At 36.1% G+C, this 27,442-nt stretch overlaps 1 protein-coding gene across 5 annotated transcripts; it reads right to left on the bottom strand.

Moving 5' to 3' along the window:
- Positions 1-968: 968 nt before the first annotated feature.
- Positions 969-22,582, bottom strand: LOC308357756 (methyltransferase N6AMT1-like). 5 transcript variants are annotated; one of them, XR_013968237.1, is made up of 6 exons: positions 22,424-22,575; positions 20,391-20,477; positions 19,581-19,671; positions 14,399-14,484; positions 12,672-12,788; positions 969-1,178 (listed from the first exon to the last, which is right to left on the bottom strand). XR_013968237.1 is itself a non-coding variant. In XM_080827511.1 (4 exons), exons 1-4 carry the CDS (start codon positions 22,555-22,557, stop codon positions 1,167-1,169), a joined length of 324 nt encoding a protein of 107 aa, XP_080683637.1. In that variant the 5' UTR covers positions 22,558-22,582; the 3' UTR covers positions 969-1,166. The 5 variants fall into 5 exon arrangements, 1 of the variants encoding a protein (XP_080683637.1); XR_013968236.1 differs by lacking the exon at positions 12,672-12,788 and having other exon boundaries at positions 22,424-22,582; XR_013968238.1 differs by lacking the exon at positions 969-1,178 and having other exon boundaries at positions 12,260-12,788; positions 22,424-22,573.
- Positions 22,583-27,442: the final 4,860 nt, after the last annotated feature.

Below are 27,442 nucleotides of genomic sequence, written 5' to 3'. Positions count from 1 at the left end.
AAGTATAAAATTAATAAAATACTAGATTTTTTTTTAGAAAAATTCTAAACACAAAGGAAGTAAAACCTTTACACATTTACATCACCTTATAAGAATCAATGCTGCTGTTATTATGTATATCCTTCCTATAGTTTTCTATTTTTAACATTTTTTGGAAATTATGATATTTTGAAAAATATTACACACATTTTTTTAAAATTTCTTTCAGCGTAACAGTATTCATTGTTTTTGCACCACACCCAGTGCTCCATGCAATACGTGCCTCCTTAATACCCATCACCTGGCTCTCCCAACCTCCCACCCCCCACCCCTTCAAAACCCTCAGGTTGTTTTTCAGAGTCCATAGTCTCTCATGGTTCCCTCCCCTTCCAATTTCCCTCAACTCCCTTCTCCTCTCCATCTCCCCATGTCCTCCATGTTATTTGTTATGCTCCACAAATAAGTGAAACCATATGATAATTGACTCTCTCTGCTTGACTTATTTCACTCAGCATAATCTCTTCCAGTCCTGTCCATGTTGATACAAAAGTTGGGTATTCATCCTTTCTGATGGAGGCATAATACTCCATAGTGTATATGCACACATTTTTAGGCTGGCTTTCCACTTGGTATTATTTAGGTAATATTTTCTGATGGCATCAATATTTTCCAAATGTTCATTTAAATGACTGTATACGATTTCCAAAATATTTCATGATTTTCAGAACAATTCTATATTGTAGAGTATCTTTATGTCTCAGACCATAGGGAATATCCCTCTGGAAACAAAGACTTACTGTCATCACATTGAACCATGTTTTTCGGCTTCATTTAAATAGATGAACATCTGTGACAATTTTGTGTTGATTAGCATGCTGCTCCAAGATGGGTATGTCCTTCTCCCAGAAGACAGATAAGTTAACACTTATCAATTAACTGTTTTTTTTCTATTAGAGAATATTTTAAAAAAAATTTTTTTTTTTTTTTTTAGAATGCCACATGTAACAAAAGTGTTGAAATTGGATGTCAACTAGGGCTCAAAACATCTGTTCTGAGAGAAGTTGTAATGAAGAGGATCTGACAAATGCCCCTCTATAGGACATGCACTCACTTAACTTACAAAGACTTACAGACAAGTGGATGATAAATCCTGCTTCTGCTCTAGACACATTTGGAAAAGCCAATCTTCATGCAGAGTTCTGGATATAAAGACAAAACAGGCTGAATATTGATAAGAAATTACATATTAAAGAAAAACTTTTTTTTTTTTTACTTTCCCATTTTTGTTTTAGGAACTGCATCTCATTTCCGCTGAAGAAATCAATCATATCATATTTCTGTCTCAATAAATGCCACACTTTACATATTTTTCTTGATGGTATCATGGTACCATTGGATATATTACTATTCAATTTGCTTTTTCACTTAAAGCGTAATGTTATTTTTTAAAAAATATTATAAGTTTATCTCACTCTTTTGAAATGTGCATTGAAGAGAAACAATTACTTTCAGTGATGTCAGAGTAGCTAATACTGCACTTGTACTCCCCTCATGTTAAACTGGACACAACAAATGAAATAAATAACTGTTTTTGGAAATTGCCCAACTGGGACCTCAGAACTACAATGCTTTTCCAAAGGGAAACAAACTATTTAAACCCTGCTATCACTTTAGCTTTCTGCCTGTAATTCTCTCAGGCCCACATTTCAAGAAGGGGAACCCAAGAAGAGCATGATGTTAATATCGAAGAAAGATCAAATTTCAGGAGTGATTGTAAGTTTTGAATAATCATTGTAAAGAAATGAGAGCTACACAGAAAAAGGAGTTTAGATACTCACATAGGGGCCTCTTCTGCCTGCTCTGTTGAATGCTAAGACACTCAAATGTATGGCTTAATTCCATAAGAAAGGTAAAAATTTTTTTAAAAACCACACCACACGTCTATTAGCTAACTAATCCTGAGATCATGCAGAACGGAGAAAGACTTGAGATCCATCAGCCATAGCAAAGAGACTTTACTAAAAAGTAGATCCAAAAGAGAGATACCTGAGTACTTGGGCAAACTAGCACTAGTGGTTGCATTAGATCCAACAAATTGTGCAGAGTTTAAGGGATGTACAAGTAACTTGGCTCAAAACCAACTTCCACACTATTTAGAGAAAGACAACAATATCCACATTGTAAACAACATATTAACATTCTCTGGTATCTTTTTAAAGATTACTAGACAAGCAAAGAAGCAGAAAAAAACTGTCACTATAAAACAAAATCAGTTACAAAATCAGTTTGGTTTACAACAAACCAAAGAATCAAAGACGTAATGAAAACCACACATCATGATCTTAAAAGAGGTGTTATAAATGTGCTCAAGAATATTTTAAAAAAATGAATATGTGAAGGTAAATGAAAGATAAAAAATTGAAAATATACATCTCAAAATACAATGTCTGAAATTAAAAAAAAATGGGTGGTATTCAAATCAAATATAAGGGATGCCTGGGTGGCTCACTTGGTTAAGTGTCCAACTCTTGATTTCGGCTCCATTCATGATCTCAGGGTCATGAGACTGAGCTCTGCCTAAGGCTCCATACTCAGCTTGGAGTCAGCTTGCAATTCTCTCTCTATGCCCTTCCTTCCACTACAGCTCCCTCTCTCTCTTTCCCAAAAAAAAAAAAAAAGATAAATAAAATACTTAAAAAAAAATTAACTCTAACCATGAGAATGAGGGGGGGAAAGCCATTACTGGGAGAAGATATTCGCAAAAGACACACTTGATACACTAAATCAGATCTTCTTTGCCTCACCTGACTCTTGCTTCAGCCACCACTACTGTGGCCATTCTACCTGGACTTCATCCAGTCCACCATCTTGCATTATAACGTAAGAAAGCTTCACCTTATGTCCCTGCTGTTTGCTTCCCCCTACCAGCCCAGGTGCTTTCTTGTTGATATTGCAACTCCTGGTGCCCACACAGGTGTACCTGATGTACATGAGAATTAATGCTCCCTGGAATGAAAACCTAAATTAGGTTTAATTACATCCTATAAGACATGTTCAATGTGGGGCGCCTGGGTGGCTCAGTGGATTAAGCCTCCGCCCGCAGCTCGGGTCATGATCTCAGGGTCCTGGGATTGAGCCCCACATCGGGATCTCTGCTCAGCGGGGAGCCTGCTTCCCCCTCTCTCTCTGCCTCTCTGCCAACTTGTAGTCTCTGTCTGTCAAGTAAATAAATAAAATCTTTGAAAAAAAAAAGACATGTTCAATGTATAGATTATGTCTGTTTCCTTATAATTCTCTGGACTAGCTAGGGGGAAATCTTGGACATGGCCACCTGAAAAAAATCATTGTCCTTAGAATGTTGAGGGTTTTCTCTTTTGTTTTAATGAAAATTGCTGTGGTAATGAGACCAGTGAGTCTATGTTGTGTGTTTCACCCACATTGGTAGTATATAAAGGTCTCAGGATGGGACATGACATTCAGACTCCAAAAACCTCTACCTGCTTCACTACTGAACTACTGAACCCCAATTTCTAGACACCGTGTGTTACAACTACAACAGAAACTCGTGTAGCTGTTGCAATGGCTGTGGCTATGACTGTGGCTATGGTTCTAGATATGGCTATGGATTTGGCTCTGAATACAGTTCTGGATATCACTGTCTTTGTGGTTATGGATATAGGTCTGGCTATGCCTGTCTGCCTGGCTGTCAGCCATTTTTCTATAGAAGATATTATACTCCTGGGTTAAAGAATTTGACCACAGTGCACCATTTCCTCTAAAGTGATCATTCCAAGATCATTTCTGTTTCAAAGTCTTATAATCACATTAGAGCACACTGAAGAAATAGTAGTCAGAACCAGCATCTTCTTAAAAGTCCCATTTGCTATTGATGGGGCTGGCAGGCAGAAAACCTTATTTTGATCATACTCCAAGGATAAACCCTCTATCCTCTTATTCTGTTTTTCTGTGTTGTGACAGTTTCCAAATAACTGTTTTATTGTCCCTAACAAGCTTGTATGCCTTTTATCACTGACATGTTATTGACTTCAGAAATAGGCAGGGCTAATGCTCAGCTGTTTATTTTAATTGTGTATGTCTGGCTTTCATGTTAACAGGCCAATATCCATGTCATATTAATGTTACGTATCTTGAATTTTGTCCCTGAAGAAAAAAGCTTTTTATTGGCTGAGCCTTGTGTTCTTAATTCATTGTACTCAAGGGTTTGTCTTAAAAGTTTGTGTTTTGTGATCCTACGTCTACCCATTTCTTTCTTCCCCTATTAATAAACACTTAGCCACTCATCAACACATGCACACATATACACACACATGAACAAAGGCCACAGAAAACCTATTTTGGAAAATGCTAATGATGAAAAGCAAGTTGGAAGAAGAGACACAAGACTCAATAATTGGTGGGGCGCCTGGGTGGCTCAGTGGGTTAAAGCCGCTGCCTTCGGCTCAGGTCATGATCCCAGCGTCCTGGGATCGAGCCCCACGTCGGGCTCTCTGCTCAGCAGGGAGCCTGCTTCCTCCCTTCTCTCTCTGCCTACTTGTGATCTGTCTGTTAAATAAATAAAATCTTTAAAAAAAATAATTGGTATATAAATGACCTAGAGATTGGCTGGATTTGGATGGTGGCATAGATAATAAAAGGGAATAGATGAGCATCAGGAACTCTCTGAAGGTAGAACCTATAAGATTTCAAACATCAACAATGAAGGAGAAGGAAGAAAAACCTAGAAAAGTTAAGTACTAAAAAAGTGTATATTTCTTCTTAGCACTTAGAATTGTGGGGCATTTAGGGTGGTTTACACAGATAAATATCTGAAAGATTGGTATTGCAAAATTATTGAACTATTATTACAGATGTGCTCTGTGTCTTTCTGGAGACACTGAACTGGCTAAGGTGATGATCATGATGATCATGACATACAAATTTCTTGACATGAGAGTTTTTTTCTAATATCTGACACCATCTGAAACAAGAGTGACTTCTCATTAGGAGCTCTATCACTGGACAGGTCTAAACCCAGGCAGGATCAGCCATTGTGACAGTTAATTCAGGATAAAATTATAAATTCAGGAAGAGGGATGGAATTAGATGATCTTACACATCCATTTTCTATCCTCTTCCTACTCTAAAATACTATAAGTTAGGAGTAAATTTGAACTTTGAAGACTGATTATGAAAATAGTGATGCTGATACCTGGAAAATACAAAAAGAAAACCCTTTATGTCACCATATACAAAAGGAGAAGCCAAATATAATATAGTTTGGCTTTACAAATCCTATCTTTATTTGGGATGTAGAAAGACCGTCAGAATGGGAGTCTGACACTCATGTTAAGTAAACTTGACCACTCATGTTAATTAAATTCAGTGTTCCTAATATCCCTTGAAGCCTGAAAGAAACTGCAGGCTTAAGCAGAGGAAAGGCCAAAAAACGACAAATGGGTAGATTGCTATTCTTGAAAAAATACAAATCTAAACATTGGAATAAGCTTGTCAATATCTATAAATATATTCTGCTGATATTTTTATTGAGATTGAGTTAGATCTATACATCAATTTTGAGAAGATGGGAATCGTAACAATACTGAGCCTTCCAATTCATGAACATGGTATATCACTGCATATATTTAGGTCTTGTTTGATTTCTTTTGTGGTGAATGATAATGTAATATAGATCAATAATGATTACCTTTGTACTCACAGAGGGCATATTCTAGTAAGATAGACAAAAATTTAAAGAACAACCAGCCATCTAAATGACTGAATAAAAGTATTAAATTACAGAATTATAAGGTTTTTATAGTGATTAGTAAAATAAATAGTGACTTGCTATAAAAAGTATCATATGGCCTGCCAAAACTCATACAAGAAGAAATAGACAATCTTAATAGGCCTATGTCTATGAAAGAAATTGAGTCAATAATTATCAATCTTCTAAAAGAGAAACACTAGACCCAAATGGGTCACTGGAAAATTCTACAAAACATTTAAAGAATGATATATACCAGTTACCTACAATTACTTCCAGAAGATACAGGGGAAATAGTTGATAACTCATTCTATGGGGCCAGTATTATTACCTTAATATCAAAACCAAATAAATACATTATAAGAAAAGAAAACTACAGATCAACACCTAAATGAACATAGATGCAAAGATTTTCAATGAAATATTAGTTTATGAATCTAGCATTGTATAAAAAGAATTATACCCCATGACCAAGTTGTATTATCTCAATTATGCAAGACAGGTTCAATACTCAAAAATGAATTAATATAACCCATCACACCAACAGCCTAGAGAAGTGAAATCACATGATTATCTCAAAAGATTTAGGAAAAAACATGTGACAAAATCCAATAACCTTTCATTTTTAGTAACCAGGGATAGGGGAGAACTTCCTTGACTTGATAAAGAATGTCTGAAAATATATATGTATATGCAATAAGCAAGAAAAGAAGATTTACACTGATAAGGAAAGAAAAATATGAAAGTGTCTTTTCCACAGATGACATATTTGTTTAGAAATACTGTAGAAAATCTAAACAAAATTATTAAAAAAAACCCCTCCTGGAACTAATTTATAGTAAGCTTGCAGGTTAACATGTGAAAGTCAATTGTCTTTTACAGATCAACAATGAACAAGTGAAATTTGAAATTAAAAATGTAATACCACTGACATTAGCAGTTTATATATATGTACAAAACTCTGATGAAAAAAATCAAGGCACAACTAAATTAAAAGAAGAGATATTCCATGTTCATGGATAAAATGTTGCCATTGTCAAGATGTCAGTTCTTCCCAACTTGATCTACAGATTCAGTGGAACCTCAGACAAGATCCCAGCATGTTCTTTTGTGGATATCAACAAACTGATTATAAAGTTTATATGGAGAGGCAAAAGACCCAGAAGAGCCAACACATTATTGAAGGAAAAGAACAAAGTTAGAGGATGGACACTCTCTAACTTTGAGGCTTACTGTAAAGCTTCATCAAAACAGTGCAGTATTGGTGAAATAATAGACAAATGAAATAGATCAATGAAACAGAATAGAGAGACCATAAATAGGCTCACGTAAATATAGTCAACTGATGTTTGAGGAAAAAATACAGAGGAAATAGGATGAAGAAAAGATAGTCTTTTCAACAAGTAATAGTGGAACAACCATCAGATGGAAAAAAAAAATCTAGAAACAGACCTTGTACTATTCAAAATAATTAACTTAAAATGGATCATAAAACTAAACCTAAAATGCAAGAATATGAAACTTCTAAAATATAACATAGGAGAAAATCTAGATAAACTTCATATGGTCATGATTTAGATATAACACCAAAGGAAAAATCCATGAAAGAATTGATAAGCTGGATTACATTAATATTAAAATTAATATTAAAAATTTTTGTTCTATGAAAGACAATGTCAAGAGAATGAGAGGACAATCTACAAACTGGGAAAACATATGTAAATGACATATCTGATAAAGAACAATTATTCAAAATATACAAAGAATTCTTAAAACTCAGTGATAAGAAAAACAATAACCCAACTAAAGATGGGCCAAAGATCTTATCAAAAACCTCACTAAAGATGACATATAAATGACAAATTGGCATAGGAAAGATGCTTCACATCGTATGTCCTCAGGGAAATGCAAATCACATAACAGTGTGTTACCACTACACACCTATTAGAATGGCCAAAATCTGGAACACTGACAACACCAATGGCTGACAAGGATGTAAGGCAATACACTCATTCATGGCTGGTAGAAATATAAAATGGTACAGCCAGTTGGGGAAGACATTTTGGTGGTTTCTTACAAAGCTAAACATACTTTTACATGATTTAATGTATCCAGTTATGTACACACAAAAGGCTGCACAGGGATTTTTACAGCAGCTATATTCATAACTGCCAAAACTTAGAAGCAAACAAGATTTTTTTTAGTGAAAGAATGGGTAAATAAACTGTGGTGCATTTAGACAGGGCAATATTATTCCCTGATAAAATGAAATGAGCTCTCCTGCCACTAGAAGACATGGAGGAACCTTAAACACACATTGCTAAGTGAAAGAAAGCAATCTGAAAAAGTCACATTCTGTATGATCCCAAATATATGACATTCTGAAAAAGGCAAAGCTGAACACAGTAAAAATATCACTGGCTGCCAGGAGTTAGTGGTAGCCAAGGGATGGAGGAGTTTGTAACAGTATAATAAAGTCTATATATCATTATACATCTGTCTAAACCCATAGAGTAGACAATACCAAGAGTGCACCCTAGTTGACCCCAATGTAAACTATGGGCTTTGGATGATTATGGCATATCCATGTAGCTTCCTTAATTATAACAAATATTAGAGAGTACTGGTAATGAGGGAGGCAATGTATGTCAGGGGACAGAGAGTATATGGGAAATCTTTATTCACTCCTTTTAAATTTCTATGTGAACTTAAAACTTCTCCAAAAAATTGTCTTAAAAAATCAAGTATTTCTAAGAAAGGATCAGTGAGTTTGAAGATAGAACAATAGCAACAACTAAAACCTAAATACAAAGGAAAAAAAAACTTAAAAGATGAACAGATGCTTTGTTATCTGTGGTACAGTATTGAGTGATCTGATATACATATACATACACATGTAGAAATGCACACAGTCTGGATACTTCTATATCCAGAGAGGGCTCAGAAGAAGTATTTGAATAATGAATGGATGAAATATTTCTAAAATTGGGGCACCTGGGTGGCTCAGTGGGTTAAACCCTCTGCCTTCGGCTCAGGTCATGATCCCAGGGTCCTGGTCCTGCATCGGGCTCTCTGCTCAGCAGGGAGCCTGCTTCCTCCCTCTCTCTCTGCCTACCTCTCTGCCTACTTGTGATCTCTCTCTGTCAAATAAATAAAAAAAATTAAAAAAATATTTCTAAAATTAATTTTTAAGAAAAGATAATTTAAACAAAGACTGAAGAAATCAACAAGCACCAAGTAATAAGAACAAAAAGAAAATGAGGACAGGTATTATCATAATCAATATTTGGGTAAACTGAAATATTTTTTCATTTTTTTAATGATGATTAACCTTAAAGTAAACATAATAAACATGATCAGTGAGTTTATGGCATATATAAAATTAAAATTTATAATAACAAAAGGTGGGAGGAAGGAAGTAAACTGCTATAAGGTCAGTATATATGCATAAAATGGTATAATATAACTTTAGCACAGGGCACCTGGGTGACTCAGTAAGCACCTGTGTTTGGCTCAGGTCATGAATCCAGGATCCTGGGATCCATTCCAGCACTGGGCTCCCTGCTCAGGAGAGAGTCTGCTTCTCCCTCTTCCCGCTCCCCCACCGCTACTTGTACTCATCCTCTCCCTCTCTCGCTCTCTTTCTCTCTCTCTCTCCTCCTCACACATAAAAACAATTAAATAAAATCGTTAAAAAATATATTACTTCCGGCACACTGTGGCAAATTAAGATACATACTGTAATCCTTAGAACAGCCATTAAAATCATAAATATATCAAGTAAATCTATGAAGGAATAAAATGGAACACTAAAAAAGTACAAAAGAAGGCAAGAAAATAAGGTAAGAACAGGAAATAACAGCCGTAGCAAGCAGAAAACAAATAACAAGATATAGACTCTTATACAACCATGACAGCAATTACATTAATTGAAATGGTCTGAACATTGTCATTAAAAAAAAGACCCACATCTATGCTTCAAAAGAAACCCGCAACAAATATACAAATGCGGAGGAGTTAAGAAGAAAAGAATAAATAAATAAATATATACTATGCACGCAAATTAATATATAATAAACACTAGTTTAAGAAAGGTAGAATGGTGATATTAATATCAAAGTAAGCTTCAAAACAAAAAATAATATGAAAACTAAATTCCTCAATTAAACATAAAATCTCTAAAAAGCCTGGCAATAGCATTAAGAATGGGATGAAAGAAAAATGTGTGCTGCTCTCAGTTGAATTTATGTGAAGTGGTATAATATTATTTGAAAAAAAACTGATAAATTAAGATTGTAATATTTGTAGCAACCAATAAATAACAATATATCTAATAAGCCAAAAGAGAAGATAAAATGGAATTAAAAAAATAAAATAAACCAATAAAAGGTAAAATTATGGGGGGAAAGGACAGGTTAGGAAATAGAAAACAAATAATGAGATGATATAGAGTTAAATAAAACTGTGTCAAAAGGACATTGAACTTGAAAGTCAAAATAGATTCATTATAAATAAGAATATTTATTTATTGTGGCTTATCCATAATAAACCTACATTAAATGTAAAGACACAGACAGACTAAATAATAATAAAGCTGGAGTGGATATATCATGATCAATCAAGCAAACCTCAGACACTGTGTGTCAGTCACTTGGGAAATGAACAGTTTAGGGGTCAAATTCCTACTGTGTAATAAATATACAATCTAATAAAGGGGAAAGAGTGATACCGATATGTTTTTTGCATTGGAAACTGGAAAGTGGCTCATTAAGAGGAAGAGTGCTCTGCAATCAGCGTGGGAAAGATTCATCTGACTGAGGGGGTTAGATGCACCTTTATGGAGGATGATTACTTTGAAGTGGGCAGGGTTGTGTTTTAGGGGCAGCGAGGAGAAAGGTGTTGAATATAGAGAAAACAGTATGGCAAAAGCAAAAAGCTTGGAGATGAGAGTTTAATTTCTGTGATTACCCTAAGAAATGATGAATAAGCCAGCATTCATATAGAGCAGGATTCCTGAAGGTAAATAGAGAATCAGTTGCTTCCATGATGAATTAGGGCCATGTTGGCAAAGGCCTCAAATGATTATCTAAAATATTTGGTCCTATTTGGCCACTGGTAATTTTCCTTTGAGGCAAGTGACACCCTCAGTGTTACAATCGGTAAAATTGCTCTGACTGCAATATATAGTATAGGCTGTTGGCATGAAGCTTGGGTTCAAATATGCAGGGGAGACACACTAGTGTAGACATTGTGAATAACAAGGTGGGCCTGAGTGAGGCAGTATCAGTATGTTAAAAATTTTGTGATGATTTATCCAAACTTGTAGCTAGTTAATATCTGGGAGGAGGTAGAAGGAAGAATTTAAGATGATGCTATGGTTTTTAGCTTGGAAATAGGACAGTCAGAAGAGTGCATGGGTCCAGCATGATAATTTGTGTTTTATGTTGTTTGCAATGCTAGTATGAAAACTATGAATCTAACAGTTGATGGTTGATTTTAGAGCTCAAGGGAATTCTGTGGCAGAGAAAGACATAGGGGACTTCCAGATATAAATGATATTTGATACCCTGGGTATGGAAGAAAAGCAGTAATTAAGAACTCATTCTGTCCTGGTCTGTTTAAAACTTATGCGACAAGCCTAATATCATAAAATATACTTTTTTTTTTTTTTAAAGATTTTATTTATTTACTTGACAGGCAGAGATCGCAAGTAGGCAGAGAGGTGGGCAGAGAGAGAGAGAGAGGAAGGGAAGCAGGCTCCCTGCCGAGCAGAGAGCCCGATGCGGGGCTCAATCCCAGGACCCTGAGATCATGACCTGAGCTGAAGGCAGAGGCTTTAACCCACTGAGCCACCCAGGTGCCCCATAAAATATACTTTTTTATGGGCAGGATTTCTTTTGAAACTAACTTCGAATTCCATAAGAATCACCATAAAATGTCAGGTATATAATCCTGTGTATTAAATAGCTCTTGTCCAGTAAACCAACATGTTTACCTCTATCTTTGAGTGAAGACTGACTATTAATATTCAACCTATCAAGATGTGTTTTGAATGAAAGGAAAGAAATTTGCAAAAAGTATTACCTTTCCTGTGTTGCAGGTTAAAGCTCGAGCTACTACTAGAGAAGTGATGGTTAGTTACACCATTGAGGACATAGTTATTGAACTTATAATACAGCTGCCTTCCAATTACCCCTTGGGTTCAATAACCGTGGAGAGTGGGAAGAGAGTAGGTGTGGCTGTTCAGCAGTGGCGGAACTGGATGTGCAGTTAAGCACTTACCTCACCCATCAGGTAAGTTTCTGTGTGTACATTCGGCTTTCCAGGTAGCCCTACCAACCTCCTCTTTGAAAGGGCAGTAAGACTTAAAATATATCACTTCTGATTGAGGTTGAGTTACTGTATTTCCTTGGGTCAACACAGATGTATGCCTGAATGACCTGAACCTACTTACTGAGCCGTTTTCCTTTTTAAAGTTCTGTATTTCTGTCTGTCTTTCTTTTTTTTTTTTTTTTTTGGTGTTTGAGAGGAGTTGACTTTACTCCACTGACATTGTGGATGACACAGAACTATACATGGTGTTAAAGAAATTGTTTGAGAGGGAATCTTTTTGTAAGATACTGGATCGATGAATATCTTTGGAGCTACTTTTAGTCTAACATTTCAACTCTCCTTTTGTGATTAGAGAAATCCCAGTACTCTCAAAGTTCTTTGACTTTTAAACATACTGTAGTTGTTTGCACATTGAAACTATAAAACTTGATGTATTGGTGCAAAACCTTTCTTTCAGGTCTTTCTTTAGTGGAGAAAAATTGTATCTGGTTTCTAAAACTTAGCAGGTCATTTTAAAAACCAACATTCAGAAAACTTAGGAGATGTGAATATAGCCAGGCAGATTCTCTCTTTCTAAATTAAAATTTAGGGGCACCTGTGTGGCTCAGTTGGTTAAGCGTCTGCCTTCAGCTCAAGTCATGATCTCAGGATCCTGGGATTGAGCCCCACGTCGTCGGACTCACTCTCTCTCTTGTGCTCACTCTCCTTCTCTCTGTGTCAAATAAATAAATAAAATCTTTTAAAAATTAATTAGTTAATTAAAATTCAACTTTAACATTTATGAAATTGAATAAAAATAACTTTGGTCTTCAGAGTATATTTACTCTATTTTTTTCCTTTTTGTTAACAGAATGGAAGTATTATGGAAGACCTAGCTTTATGGAAAAATAATGTAGGCAAACGTTTTGAGGGTGTTGAAGATTGCATGATATGTTTCCCAGTCATTTGTGGTTTCTCTTCCCAAAAAAGCCTGTAGAACATGCAAGAAAAAGTTCCATTCAGCCTGCTTGGTAAGCCCAAAGAGAAATTAACTTATTTATATTTTATGTATATTTATATGTATGATATCTAAAAAACGAAATGATGTTAAACTCGTAATTGTAGTTAATAAAAGGCATATTAAAATGATTTTTCAAAATCTGTAAAAAATAATTATTAATTTACGGAGACTGGTAGCATCAAAGCACTTTAATAAGTGGGTGTTTTATTATAGCTCTCTCAAACAGTAGATGTTCCTGTAAGATCTAGACCATAAAGGAGACTAAAAAAACTAGGGGCCATCTGGCCTTAGAGCTCTTTACTCGTTTTAAACATCATAGTGAAAAGAAAGCTGCCCAGTATACAGTCGCTTCATAAGGAGGTCTTCCTGACATGTCTTAGTGGTTGGGTGGTGTGGGAGCCTAGGGAGAAAGAGTCGTACTGTAGCCTTTGGAAGTAATGCTGAGTTGTGTTGATTTTGGAGATGAATGGGGGAAGCTAAAATTTTGGTATTCTCCCTTTTCCACTTAATCATTGTTAAGCTTACCTTGGATGCATATTTAAACTGACGGCTTTAAAAGGTTCTTTTAACATTTAAAAAAGCATTTTTTTTTCCCAGTACAAATGGTTTACGTCTAGCAACAAATCCACTTGTCCACTCTGTCGTAAGACCTTTTTCTGAAAATTTTTCCTTCCATTGGAAGTGATCCCTGAAGAAAATCAAACAAGGACTGTGGATCTGGAGCCATCTTAAAGTGTTGATGGGAGGAGGCCAGTGAGCATTACTTTTAAATAGGACCTTCTCTGGAAAATTATTTTGGTTAATGTAATGATCCTAAAATCAGGTTTACTTATCTTTAGATTGCTTTGTAAATGTTTGGAAACCTTTTCTTTTACATAAGGATATTACATATTTGAGAGAAAATATTTATATTAATAGTTTAATCTTTTTGTATATTTTTAAAAATAAATATGGAAATACCCTAAATTACAGAATTGGAATTTGTGAAAGCACTGTACAACTATGTTATACTAAAAAGCCCATTAGGTTTGTTGACCTATGTTCTAGAAGAGTCCAAGTGAGGCAAATGAATTGAGAGGGTTGATTTATATCTACAGATATTTTAAGATTTATTTATTAGTTATTACAACAAAATTAATTAGTATTCTGATATTTGTAGGTTATTTTAATGGTAAAAATGAGGCTAAGCTATTAATATAGCTTATCATAAGCTATTTGAAGCATGCTCTGAAATCCTATGTAAAAGAGTGTAAACTGAAATTTAAGGTGTCTCCATTAATCAAGGGTTATGAAATTCAGAAAATTAAATTCATGGCACTGACCTTTTGCTGTGGAAGAATTTCCGTTTGTTAGTGAAATTTGAATTGCAGTCTTGTCAGTGAGCTTATTACTCCATTTGAGTGAGTCTCTAGAGGGTATGAAGTTGAGAGAAACAGAATTAGATTATCTCGTGCATGAAGCAGAGTGGTAGTTATCCCTCTATTGAGAGGGAAGAAATAAGTATTTCTGAAACTTAAGACTGGTGGAAAAAATAAAAATTTTAAAATGTTGTAGGAGGCTTTCAACTTTGTAAGCAAATTTTGCTATTCTTCCTGGCCAAAGTTACACTAAATTAGAGATTTGGGGGAGCTTATTTTTTTCCAGCCTTTAGAAGTATAAGTTAATAATTTTAGTACTAAGTAAAATTCAGTATAATGGGCTGAAGTGGAATAGGTGAATACGTTCCGTTTGCCACAGCACTGTTACCTTTAAAAAACTGTACCCAAGTTCTAAAAGTATGGAAGTTTGGAACTTGGAATAATTTTATTGCAGTCTTCCACTACATGGGAAATATTAGCATATCTGATAGCAAGTTTACTTGAAAGATCAGCTGATCATCTCTGTTGCAAATGTTTAATTGGCAAAAAGAAGTTATATTAAATAAAAATCACAGCTTACCATCACCTGGGTAAAATGGTTATTACTGAGATAGGATGAATGTGGTCCGAGTGTCATAGTCGAGAGTGAAGTATTATGTGTGAATTATAGATCTCTTGAGTTGAATATGTAGATGCAGTGTCCTACCCAGTTTTGTCTGTCTCTTGGATTTTTCTCCCTAATATTTATTATCTTATAGCCTTGAGACTCAAGGAGTAAGTGAGAACAGATAGCAAAATTCTACTACCTCTTCTTAACCCCTTTCTTAAAATATTCTCTGTGTCTCTCTCTGACATAGTAATCCCAAAGATTGTGTTACTCCTCTGTGAAAGTTGCACACTTTTCCTTTAAAAATGGTTTTAAAATAAGACCTTGTTTATATCTTTTCCAATAGTGGTACTTCTTGGCTTCTGACCCAAACCTCAAGTAGAACAGAAAAGGGAATAATGGAGCATTGTTTTTCCATGTTAGCATCTAGGGCATCAGGTTCTTGGTGAAACACTATAATTCAGTGGAATACTTACTCTTCATACTTAGGACTCTTAACACATTTCTTTGAGACTTGTAAATATAAGTGTAAAGTTTGTTACTGTTTATATGCTTAAGAAAAAACTTTCCAGAATAAGACTGAAATTCATATCATTGATTAAAGTTTTATTTATATAGCTTTAACAACTGCAGAGCATCCCTTACAATTTTAGCATAAGGACATTAAAAATTGCATGAGATTCAAAGCCCATTAGCAAAATTATTAACTTAAAATCCTAATGTAAATTGCAAAGTTTAGAATTTATTTTTAACTCTTATTTATCCCATGTTCTAATGTATGTCCATAAGTTTCTGTGGCTTAAATAATGTTATTATTTGATAAGTTTTTGTGGTGTGGATGATTGTTATTATTTGATTGTTATACCATATGTGCCCATTAAGATTCTATTTAATTATAAAATATTTCAAATATACAGAGTAATAATAACAATAATATAAATGCCCTTGTACTCCTCACAAACTATTTTGCCATATTTGCTTCGGATTTTTAAGTAGGCTCCATGCCCCATATGGGCCTTGAACTCACCACCCTGAGATCAAGAGTTGGATGCTCTACTGACTGAGCCACCCAGGTGCTCTGCTTCGGATTTTTAAAGAAATAAAATCTTCCTCTTTTGTACTTCTCCCTGATGCCATCTCCTCTTTCCCTCCCTAGAGCCAACCTACTCCCTCCCAGATGTAATCAAAATGGCTGAAGGAGGTTTAGAGAGGAAAGAGCTTTTACATCATGTGATTCAAAGTTACTTAACACTCAGTCATACCATCTCAATACTGGGCACATCACTGGGCTATTTACACACAGTGTGAAACACTGCCTTACAACTTCCATTTTATCCCGGTTTCTAAAAGCATTTCTGTTTGTCGTCTTAATAGGCCTGTTAACTGGGGTGCCTAGGGGGCTCAGTGGGTCAAAGCCTCTGCCTTCAGCTCAGGTCATGATCCCAGGGTCCTGGGATCGAGCCCCCCTCTCTCTGCCTGCCTCTCTGCCCACTTGTGATCTCTGTCTGTCAAATAAATAAATAAAATCTTTAAAAAAAAATGGGCCTGTTAACTATAAAGTTCAAAGAGAACACATGAATAGTATCTTCTTTCTCTACTCATTTAAAAAGTGAAAAGTAACATTTTTGAGGGAAGTGATTCAGGAATACCTTTGTCTGCAAGTAGGAAGATGACTAGTTATCTGCTGTTCCTTTCGGTAGTGATACTGCAGTATGAGGAAATACATTTGAAATAACCAATTTTCAATTACATAAAGAAATTTTCTCACATTGTTAAAAAAAAAAAAAAAGTCCAGAAGGTAATTTTCCAGAAATGTTGAGAAGGGAAACTAAAAAAGAATTTGCTTTGTAATTGTTTATAATGGCTCTGAGGTGGGGGTGCCTGGGTGGCTCAGTCATTATGCAGCTGCCTTGGACTCAGGTCATGATCCCAGGGTCCTGGGAATGAGCCCCACGTCGGGCTCCCTGCTCAACAGAGAGCCTGCTTCTCCTTCTCCCTCTGCCTGCTGCTCTGCCTACTTGTGCTCTCTATCTCTCTGTCAAATAAATAAATAAAATCTTTTAAAAAATGGTTCTGAGTTACTATATATTAATAATCATTTCAGTATGGGTTTTAAATAAAGGAAAAATTGATCTTAAAATACAGAAAATTATGTAGTTTAAAAAGGAAATGGATTTAAATGAGAAAGTCACCGTAGACTGGATATAAGGTCTAATCACACACACTCCTCACCCATCCACATTCAGCTTTTGGGTGGTCTCAGAACATTAGAACAGATCTAAATATGGGGAAGTAAGCAAAAAAGGCCTCTGACAAGAAGTTTTAAATTCAAATAGCAAAATGTACTTTATTTATACGAGAGGCTCTTATTTAGAACCCCTGAACTCTTAGCTTAAATACAAGTTTAACTAAATCACTTGTTTGGTATTCTAGCAAACAGCACATGGAAAGAGAGAGTGGAAATGCCACTAACAGGTAACAGCAAAATAAGACAACGTAAAGCAAGAGAAAAGAGACAGAGAGGAGAGGAAATGAAAACTCAAAATCACTGCAGGCTCTAGCTACTCAGTATAAGGCAGAAAGCCCTGAGTAATCCTCATCACAGCTAGCACAGAATAGTAACTAATGCTCATTTTAATGACCCTGAATCAATCAAAGATAAAGTTATTATTATTATTATTAGTTTACTTTAGGAATGTAAGGAAAGCCATATGACATATCTGAAAAAAGTCTTTTTTCTAAAACTAAAAAAGAAGCAAAATAAAAGTACTACTTTGTAAACAGGTAAGCTTAGTTATCTAAAACAATGATTTTGATCAAGGCTGTGATAATCTATGCCTAGTGTTCTGAATATTAAACAAACACAGAGTTTTCTAAGTGGATCATAATACCTATGCTAATGCCTCCTTCTTCCTTCTTTCTTTGTCAGCATTCAGAGTCACCATCACCTCGAACCCCCAAAAGAGCTGACTGGCATGGACTACCATGAGCCATGTCCTGAAACAGCCGTGAGACTTCTAGATTTAGACTCAATGGTCTGGGCTTAAATTCTGTATTTATCACTCTATTAGCTACATGACTTTAAAAAATGAACCTCACCTCAGTTTCTACCTCTGTTAAAAAAAAAGATATTCTGAATTTCTTATTTATCTAAAGTTTTATTACTATACCAAAACCATATATTTAACACTAATCATGGACACAATAAAGAAATAAGTTAAAAATTTAAAGGGCAAAACCTTCACAGTGAACCCATGTAAATCACATGAGTACCTTTCTGGATAATCTAGTTTTTAATAGCAGTAACAAGTCCTAATAGGTAAGAATTTCTTACATCTTTGGCTTAATTCCTTCTAAGCTGAAAAATCACTTCTGAGTTTAAAAAAGCAGAAAAGCTAAATACTCTTAACACTAAGAATACACGTCAAGAAGCACGGAAAACATTTTTATTTCTTATCCCTATCTGGTGTTAAGACTTTTTGCTTACAAAAAAGCACTTAAAACAACAACAAATATCCAAAATTACCCAAGTCTTACTAATTAAAATAGTAAAGGAACACTGCGACTGGGAAATAGATGTGTAAGTTAAAATGATGGTTCTGTAATTGTGACATGTTTTTTTACCTGTCAAGGTCTCATTCCCCTCTTTCTTTTGATTTCATCTCCTTGATCTCTAATGGGTAAATTCTCTATCCTCTCATTTTCAATCCATTTAGCTCGGGTAGGGCTTATCCCAATGCAGCTGTCCTGGGTGAGACTATTACTCAAGCCTAAACCCCTTTGGCCACAGTGAGAGATTTTGAGATGGCATATGATCCAAGATGATCCAAGCAATACTCATTCTGGGGCTTGTAAGACTAACTAAATAGAAAGAGTTTCTTTCCATGGAAGGATAAGGGAGATGTTTGCTGAGAAGTGCGAAATAGACATGCACGTATCTTCTTACCAAGAAGAAAAAGACTACCTAGAAATAGAGCCAACAGAGAAGTTCAGAGCTAAGAAAAAGATGCCTGTTATAGCATTTGAGTTCCTGGAGCCAGCTATGCCTGAAGCCACACACTTTACTTAAGCCAGTTTAAACTGGATTCTCCGTCACTTCTGACCAAAAGATGACGGATCCTTCCAAGACAGTAGAAATTTCCTTTGAATTTTGGACAAGATGAATTACGTCAGTTAAGAATTTACTTCGTAGGGGCGCCTGGGTGGCTCAGTGGGTTAAAGCCTCTGCCTTCGGCTCAGGTCATGATCCCAGGGTCCTGGGATCGAGCCCCACATCGGGCTGTCTGCTCCACAGAGAGCCTGCTTCCTCTTCTCTCTCTCTCTCTGCCTGCCTCTCTGCCTACTTGTGATCTCTGTCTGTCAAATAAATAAATAAAATCTTAAAAAAAAAAAGAATTTACTTCATAAATTATGGGGTATACTATTTAGTGGATTAAAAGTTAATTAATTTATCACTCAAGCTTCTTTGACCTAATCATCTTAACCTTAACTTATTTGAAAAGGAAATTAACTATTATTGGACAAGGATGAATAGCTCACCAAGTCTGTAATTACTGGCTGAATGTGGACTTTGTCACAGCGTGCTGTCTCCAGAGTGCAAGCTGCTGCTTCAGGGTTGGTATCAGTGCACCTAGAAACAGAAGAGAAAGAAAACTGTATTTTACGACCATGAGGCAACCTATTACTGAAAAAATTTTAAATGTTCCACTGCTTTTTTACAAAGCAGATTTAGGAAAAAATGAAAATGCTTTAATAATGGTGAAGGAAAAAGCAATAAATGTTATATTAATGAAAAAGATTGTTATATTGATATAATGTGCAAGAGTAGAAACTACACATACATGCATACACATCTGAAGGAATTAAATTATGAATCTAATGAATACTATGCCACCACAAAAATGAAATTTAAAAGGAATTTTTGAAAAATAGTCATGATACAATATTAAAAACATAGGAAGTGGGGAAAAAAAGAAAGAAACACACTTGGACCATGTGTGGTAGAATTGGAAGTGATTTTTATTTTCTTCTTTAAACTTTCCATATTCTCAAATTTTCTTAAAAATTTAATTTTCAATTTTTTCTGGTAATCAGACTATTTGCCTAAAAAATTTCAAATTTAGAAATACCCTAAAATCATTTTGTTGCTTCTATAATTATGTAGTATGATGGAACGGTTTTGGACATGCAGTTAAAATGTTTAGGGAAGAATAATTTATAATCTGAGTCCTTCCTACACTTAGGTAGACCCTTTCATTTCATTTACAAAAATGATTTCATTCAGGCAGTCATACCCCTAGTGAATTTCTTAGCGGAAGATGTGGATGAATTTGATATACTTATACTTACATGTACAAAGCTTGAGGACCCATCATAGAGGCTAGGAATGCAGACACCACTCCAGACCCTGATCCTACTTCAAGGCGTATTTCCACTCTAAAAAAGCAAAATAAAATAAATGAGTATAGTAGGATAAAAATATACATCACAGAAAATGACGCTCAATCTAGTTTTAATGTGTATTTCTCCAGCATCACTCATCTGCAAATACATGGAAATACAAAAGAAATTTATAAACACACTATAAACCACTTTGTGCTCATTTAATACTGTTTAATTACACACTGGGGTGTGTAATTAAAGTCCATAAAATAGATAGCTTCCAATTCATTACTATAAAACATTACATAAAACTATGGAATTAGGTTGAGGGTTGAAAATATTAATATGAAAAACATCACCCCTTCTCACAAGGGTTTAGTAGTTTAGTACTTCCCTAAAATGATAGGGTTAGTTATTATACTATTTATTTATGATGTTTTCTCTATCATCTAAAAGTACATAACATTCACAAATCCATTAGTATATCCTAGAGAAAAAAAATTCCCCCTTTCTCTTAATAGATTTAGAGCAGGAAAAGAAATTCGTTATTTGTACAGCTGTACACTGAACTGAGAAAATCTCACAGAATCTGATCTTATAATATTAGTATAACTTTAAAATGCTTTTGAATAAATTCTTTATTACACTCTATTTTATCCTTCAATTAAATTTACTTCCCTGCCTATAGTCTACATATGCATCAAAAGCACCAGTTTTCTCCATCACAGAAATGGGTTTAATGGGATTTAGGTCTTGCTGGCTACTAGCCTCAAACAACTATCCAAAAATAAACTCTAGCAGCTTCTAACTTTTGGAATCAACCCACATTATCTGACAAAACTTTATTATTCTGTGGGAAGGTCTGTTGAACCTTACCAGGAGGCTTTTATTTGAAAATAACTATCATGCTTTCATAAACAGAATCCCAAGAACAGAAATAATCTGACTTTATAACAAAATCAGCTCCTTTCACAGCATACTTTGCAATGCAACTGGTGCTTGTAAATCTTTCTGGGGTCTCTTGAGACTAAAAGACAAATTACAAAAAGAAATATAGGGTTCTACATTCCAGTAAATCCCAAAGTTCCATCATTTACAATGAAAAGCTGGCTTCATAAGCGTTGGGGCATTTTATATATGGAAAAATCTGACCAGGTTTAAGAGAGAGAAACACAATACAGAAATACAGATCTATGAAGCCTGACTGCTATTTTATCTTGAGATAACCAATTTCAAGTCTTGATCTTTAAATAAATCTAATTACTCAAATTCCTCTCATTAAAACAATAACAATACAGGTATTCATTCTTTTAATGTCATTTAAAATTTAGGAGGGGGGCACTTCAACAAGTCAGTTTTATTACTTACAAAGTGCTAGGGAAAATTCCACAGGCTGCTAGCTCTGTAGCTATTTAAAATTTTAAGTTAAATGAAAAATTACGCTCTGCAGTCGCACTAGCCACGTTTCAAGGGCTGGGTAGCCACACGCGGCTAACTGGCTTGTTGTTCAGGGCAGAGTATGCTGTTCAGTGGGTTTCAAAATACTTCTCCGCGCCATGATCTCACAATCTCACTTCATTTTTGTGCCCCTCCCTTACTATAGGGTGCCTTTATATACTGAGTAAATTAAATGCCACGCAACTTTTAATATTTTATATTAAAATATTAATATATTTCGGAATATTTGGTTTTTGAACGTGTTAGCACATCACTGCTCTCGGGGGCTGTGGAAAAGATACACGCTGGCGTAGTAAGGAGCTGTGGAGCTCCCGAGACCAAAGCAACACCTTGGCAAAAGTAGAGAGATCCCTGGCCCGCTCATTACAGGTATCTAAAGGAGGATCGTCTGTGACGGCGTTCTGGTATCCACGGTCGCCGAGTCTGCGGACACCGCCTCCTCTCGGGGCAGACAGCATCCCCTCTTTCCCGGGCTCTCCCTCGCCGCCGCCTCTCCAGGACGCCCGAGCCCTCTCCCGCCGGGACCCTCGTCCTCCTCGCACCCTGTCAGCTCGGCCGCTGCTGCCTGGAGCGCGTCCAGCAGCAGGAACGTATCCTCCGCGGGCTCGTACACGTTGGTGAAGGCGCCGCGGCCCACGCGCCCAGGCAGCGGTGCGGGGAAGCTCGGAGCTGCCATCTTTCTTCCCTCCGTCCCACGCGCAGACGCCAAAATTCCGCGCGCGCAGGCCCGGCAGTGGAGGGCGGGGCAATGGGGGCGGAGCAGTAGGGCCGGGGCGCCGGAGGCGGAGAGAGGAATCCGGGCTTGTTATTTCTAACAGTTTGTAAGTAAATGTTCTTGGAATTTGTAAGTAAACGGTTCTGTAGTCTGCAAATGCTGACCTTTGCTTTCTTATTTAGAATATTTAAATTTATTTTATTTTATAGATTAGCCCTTGATGCAGGGCATCCTCGATTGTTTTTGACTAAGGGGAGTGTTTTTCCTTTATGTTCAAAAGTTTTCTTCTATTTCTTGTTTGCAAAGAATTGAAAAAATACATATGGTCACTAAATTTTACGTTTTTAAATATCAATTGAACTTCAAGTTTTGAGCTTTGAGATTTAAACTTTTTCTCACTTTATTTTTTACTGTAGTATATTATAAAATTACCTTCCTTTGTTGAATCATGAAGGCACTTTTTATAAGTCTCACTCAAGCAAGATGATTTTTCTTTTAATATCCTGCTGAATTTGGAGTGCTGATAATCTAGCTCTGTTTTGATTATGCTGTCATTACAGGATGAGTTAGGACATTGTTTCTGGCACATCTGGTAGAACTCACACATAAAATTGGATGGATTTAGTGCTTTTTTTTTTTTAGTGGATGATTCTCTGCTGTTTTGGGGCATCTTCTATAGATTGTTAGATTCTTCAGGCACTTGCACTCTTTTTGAGTCCATTTTTGTACTTTTGCAATAAAACATTTTTACATCTAGTTTTTAAAATTTGAGTAATAAAAATACAGGTAAATACCTAGATACCATTTTTTAAAAACCTGAGTACCTATCACCCAGAATTGATAATTAACAGTACTTTCTCATATTTCCTTAAGAGTATTTATTTTATTTTTAAAATACATATTATACTACATATTACTATTTAATAATTGTGTTAAATGTAATATTTATTTTTTTAAAAAGATTTTATTTATCTGACAGACAGAGATCACAAGTAGGCAGAGAGGCAGGCAGAGAGAGAGAGGGGGATGCAGGCTCCCCGCTGAGCAAAGAGCCCAATGTGGGGCTTGATCCTAGGACCCTGGGGTCATGACCTGAGCCGAAGGCAGAGGCTTTAACCCACTGAGCCACCCAGGCGCCCCAAATGTAATATTTATTATAACGAATTATCTCACATGGTTATGGAGACTCACAGACCCAAAATCTGTAGAACCAATTTCCTATCCTTAAGAGTTTTTAAATATAAGAACTAACATAAGACAGATGAAGTGGATGTTTTTTCTGTATTGACCCTCAGTTGCATTCTGTAAACCTCTCTCCAACCCGACTTCTCTCATGAATTTAGTGTGTATCCCTCCAATCACTGTTTTTATGTTTTTACATTCAGATATTCATGACAGTGAATGGCTAGTATGTTTTCAAATTTGTTTCGCTGGTAATAGGTTGGACAAACTGTTCTTCCCATTTCTTTTTCACTGAAAATTCTCACTCCGTGTCTTCGTATATATAAAGTTAGTTTACTCCTTTTCATTGCCAGATAGCATTATATGTAAATATAAAATATCCTATCTGGAATGGTTAAATATCTATTGGTAAACATTTAATCCTCTCCGGATTTTCATTATTTTAAACAATACTGTGATTAACTTTCTCAAACAAGCTTTTTTCTGATCCTGTACAAAAGTTCCTTGGGATCCAAGCCAGAATGGATTAGCAGTGTTGTATACACATTTTCAATTTTACTAAACATTTTCAAATTTCTTTCCAAACTAATTGTGCTTAGTTGGTGGGAGACTTAATATTTGATTTATTATTATTAGACTTATTTTTAAAATTTATTTTAAACTGAATTGGCCTGGTTGTCATTGAGTTTAGGCACGTGTTCATATGTTCTTCATTTGAAGTTCTTCCTTTGTGAACTGTCTGTTCATTTTTGCCTATTTATTCCTTTTGAATTTTGTTTTTATTTCCATTAAAGTTGATACATGCATAATTTAATAGGCCAAATAGTGCTACATGAGTTATGAAAAGCAATCCAGTCTAGTACACCAAGATCTAATTTCTCATGTCTCATTCTCCAGAAATGACCATTTTCAACTTTTATCTGCTTCTTTGGCCATTTATCCATATCTCTATGTACGAAGCTTATAACAATATTACTTCATTTCTCAATTTTCACATAATCTATGAGTTCTTATGATAGAAGGTAAATTACGTTCATGTGATAGAAGGCAAGAATTTGATTCTCCTGCCACCCGTAAACAAATGTAATTGCCAGGCCCCCTCTCCCTCTAGTCCCTATACGGTTATATTGTGATTGATTGATTGACTTTTACATAATTCTGTCTATAGAAATGGTATCTGGACCTGATTTCTGTATTATACCTGTTACTTCCTTGCACAACTCTTTGCTTTTCCTTAAAGTTAATAATCATCTGTTGTTTTATTTTCCTAGGTCTGCCATAACAAATTATTTCAAACTAGATGGCTTAAAAGAACAGAAGTTTATCCTCTCTGTTTTGGAAGTCTGAAATCAAGGTGGTAGAAGGGCCATGGCTCCCTATGAAGGCTATAGGGAAGAATCCTTCCTTGCCTCTTCTAACCTCTGCTGGTTGACAGCAATCTCTGGCCTTCCTTGTCTTGCATCAGCAGCGTAACTCCCATTTCTGCCCTGGTCTTCATGTGGACTTCTTTCCAGTGTATCTTTTCTTCCTCCAAACCTCTTTCCTTATAAGGACACCAGTCATGGGGTTTGGGGCCCACCTTAATCCAGTATGACCTCATTTTAACTTGATTATATTTCCAAAGACACTTTGTAAATAAAGATACATGTATATGTGTGGGTGTGTTTGTATGTGCACATATATATGTATGTATATGTACATATGTACATACATATATACATATACATATATGTATATTCAGAATTTCAGCATATCGTTTTGGAGAATGTGATTGAACCCACAACACCTAGTAATAATTGCCCTTTCATTTGCATAGTTATCTATATATCACAGTTCAGCCTCAAAGTCTTTTCTAGTTGTTTACCCCCTGCCTGACTCTATCCCATCCCAATACATTTAAAGACATTGAGCATCCTGGTTATTTCTGTCTAATCTATTTAGGCACCACTGTATGTCTCTGGGACTCATTCCTGGGCTCTGTTTCTTCAGCTCTGCCTCAGGCTAGCCCTCGCTCTGATGCCAGGATGGCTGCATCTTATAGCTTCACTCCCTAAATTCAGTGGCAGAGTCTTTTTCAGTCACTTGCACTCAAGTCCTGTCATTCACTCCTTCTTACTGGCCCCAAATGGGTCCTATGCTCATGCTTGAATTGATCCTGTGGCCAGGTATGTGGTGAATTGATTTCCTCACACCTGTCTTGGGGCCTGGAGGGAGGTCTCATCACCACCAGATAGCCAGAATGGTACCCTAAGAGCAAAACCATAGTGCTGATATAGGTGCTGGGCAAAAACACAAAACACACTGAAGGGTGTTGGTGATTACTTTACTCTGGCTTGCTATTGTCTTTTGTTTTGTTTATAATATCTCTTACTCTGCAGATATTTAAAAATGATTAAATCTGTTTTTTTTTTTTAGTTTCTGATTTATGTGTTGTGCTAAGAAAATACTCTGTAAGAAAAGTTCATTTTCTCATTTCAAAGTATAGATGTCACTATATTAATTGGATCTACCTTATTAACTAGGTCGTTAGATTTTTTTTTAAGGTTTTATTTATTCACTTGTCAGAGACACAAGCTGGGGCAGCTGCAGGCAGAGGGAGAAGCAGGCTCCCCACTGAGCAAGGAGTCTGATGCAGGACCCCATCCCAGGACCCTTGAATCATGACCTGAGCCGAAGGCAGATGCTTAACTGACTGAGCCACCAAGGTGGCCCCAGGCAAGTCAACATGTATAATATATAACATATATTTTATATATATAAATTTTCTTTTCGTCTTGTTGGTGGACTTTTTCAATATGATCAGTATCTTTCTTTCATCAATTCTGGGAAATCTATTTATATGTTCTTTGTTTTTTTCTTCCCTTCCATTCTCTGTTCTTGTCTGCTGGAATTGCAATCATATAGATGGAGATGCACTCGATGTCTTCAGGTCTCTTTGTTTTTGTTCTTTCTATCTGCCTTAGATGGGGCTACCTGGAAATGGATGCTGGGATGGAGATCTGCAGATAGGAGGCTTATTGCTTAAGTTCCCTCGGAGACAATGTCTGGGAGGGAAAGATAAGGAGGGTAGGGTGAAAGGAGAGTTGAACTGTGCTGCAGTTGTAAGAAAGGCCTCGCCTGACTGTTCAGGGAGCTTCAGGGCTGGGATGACCCTTCAGATTGTCCTGAATCCAAGCAAGGGGGCCTGTGTGCCTTTGGGGAAAGGACATAAACGGGCAAAGCAATTCTTTCCCAAGGGTAATTCCTGGAGAGGGACTTGGCTGTGAGCTGCCAGCCGCCAGCAGGTGGCAGAACGTGTGGGTCCCTGGCAGGGATCTGGGTGGTGGACCACAGCACCTATGACACCATCTCTGTCATTCTGAGCACAATTTAGCCTTCCAGCGAGCATGAATATATTCTGCTTGTTGGCTTACTATTAAGATTTTTATTTGGTAAGCATTTTCTCTTTTTCTAATCTGGGGTTCTTAAAAACAGTATTTTGTTTCATGGATACAGTGTCCATTCTCATCTCTCTGTGGTTTTCAGTTGTACTATTTTCAAAGTTTCCATTTGTTTGCTGCATAAATTCTCCCTTAGTGACATTCCTTAGCTTGTATGTTTTTCATGGTGTTTGCTTACTTTAGACGTTTACTTTCTGCTTGCATGGCTATCTTTGTAGTTCAGG

The sequence above is a fragment of the Martes martes genome (genome assembly GCF_963455335.1).
Source record: "Martes martes genome assembly, chromosome: 16".
Taxonomy (NCBI): Eukaryota; Metazoa; Chordata; class Mammalia; order Carnivora; family Mustelidae; genus Martes; species Martes martes.
This window is presented reverse-complemented; position numbering and strand designations above follow the sequence as displayed.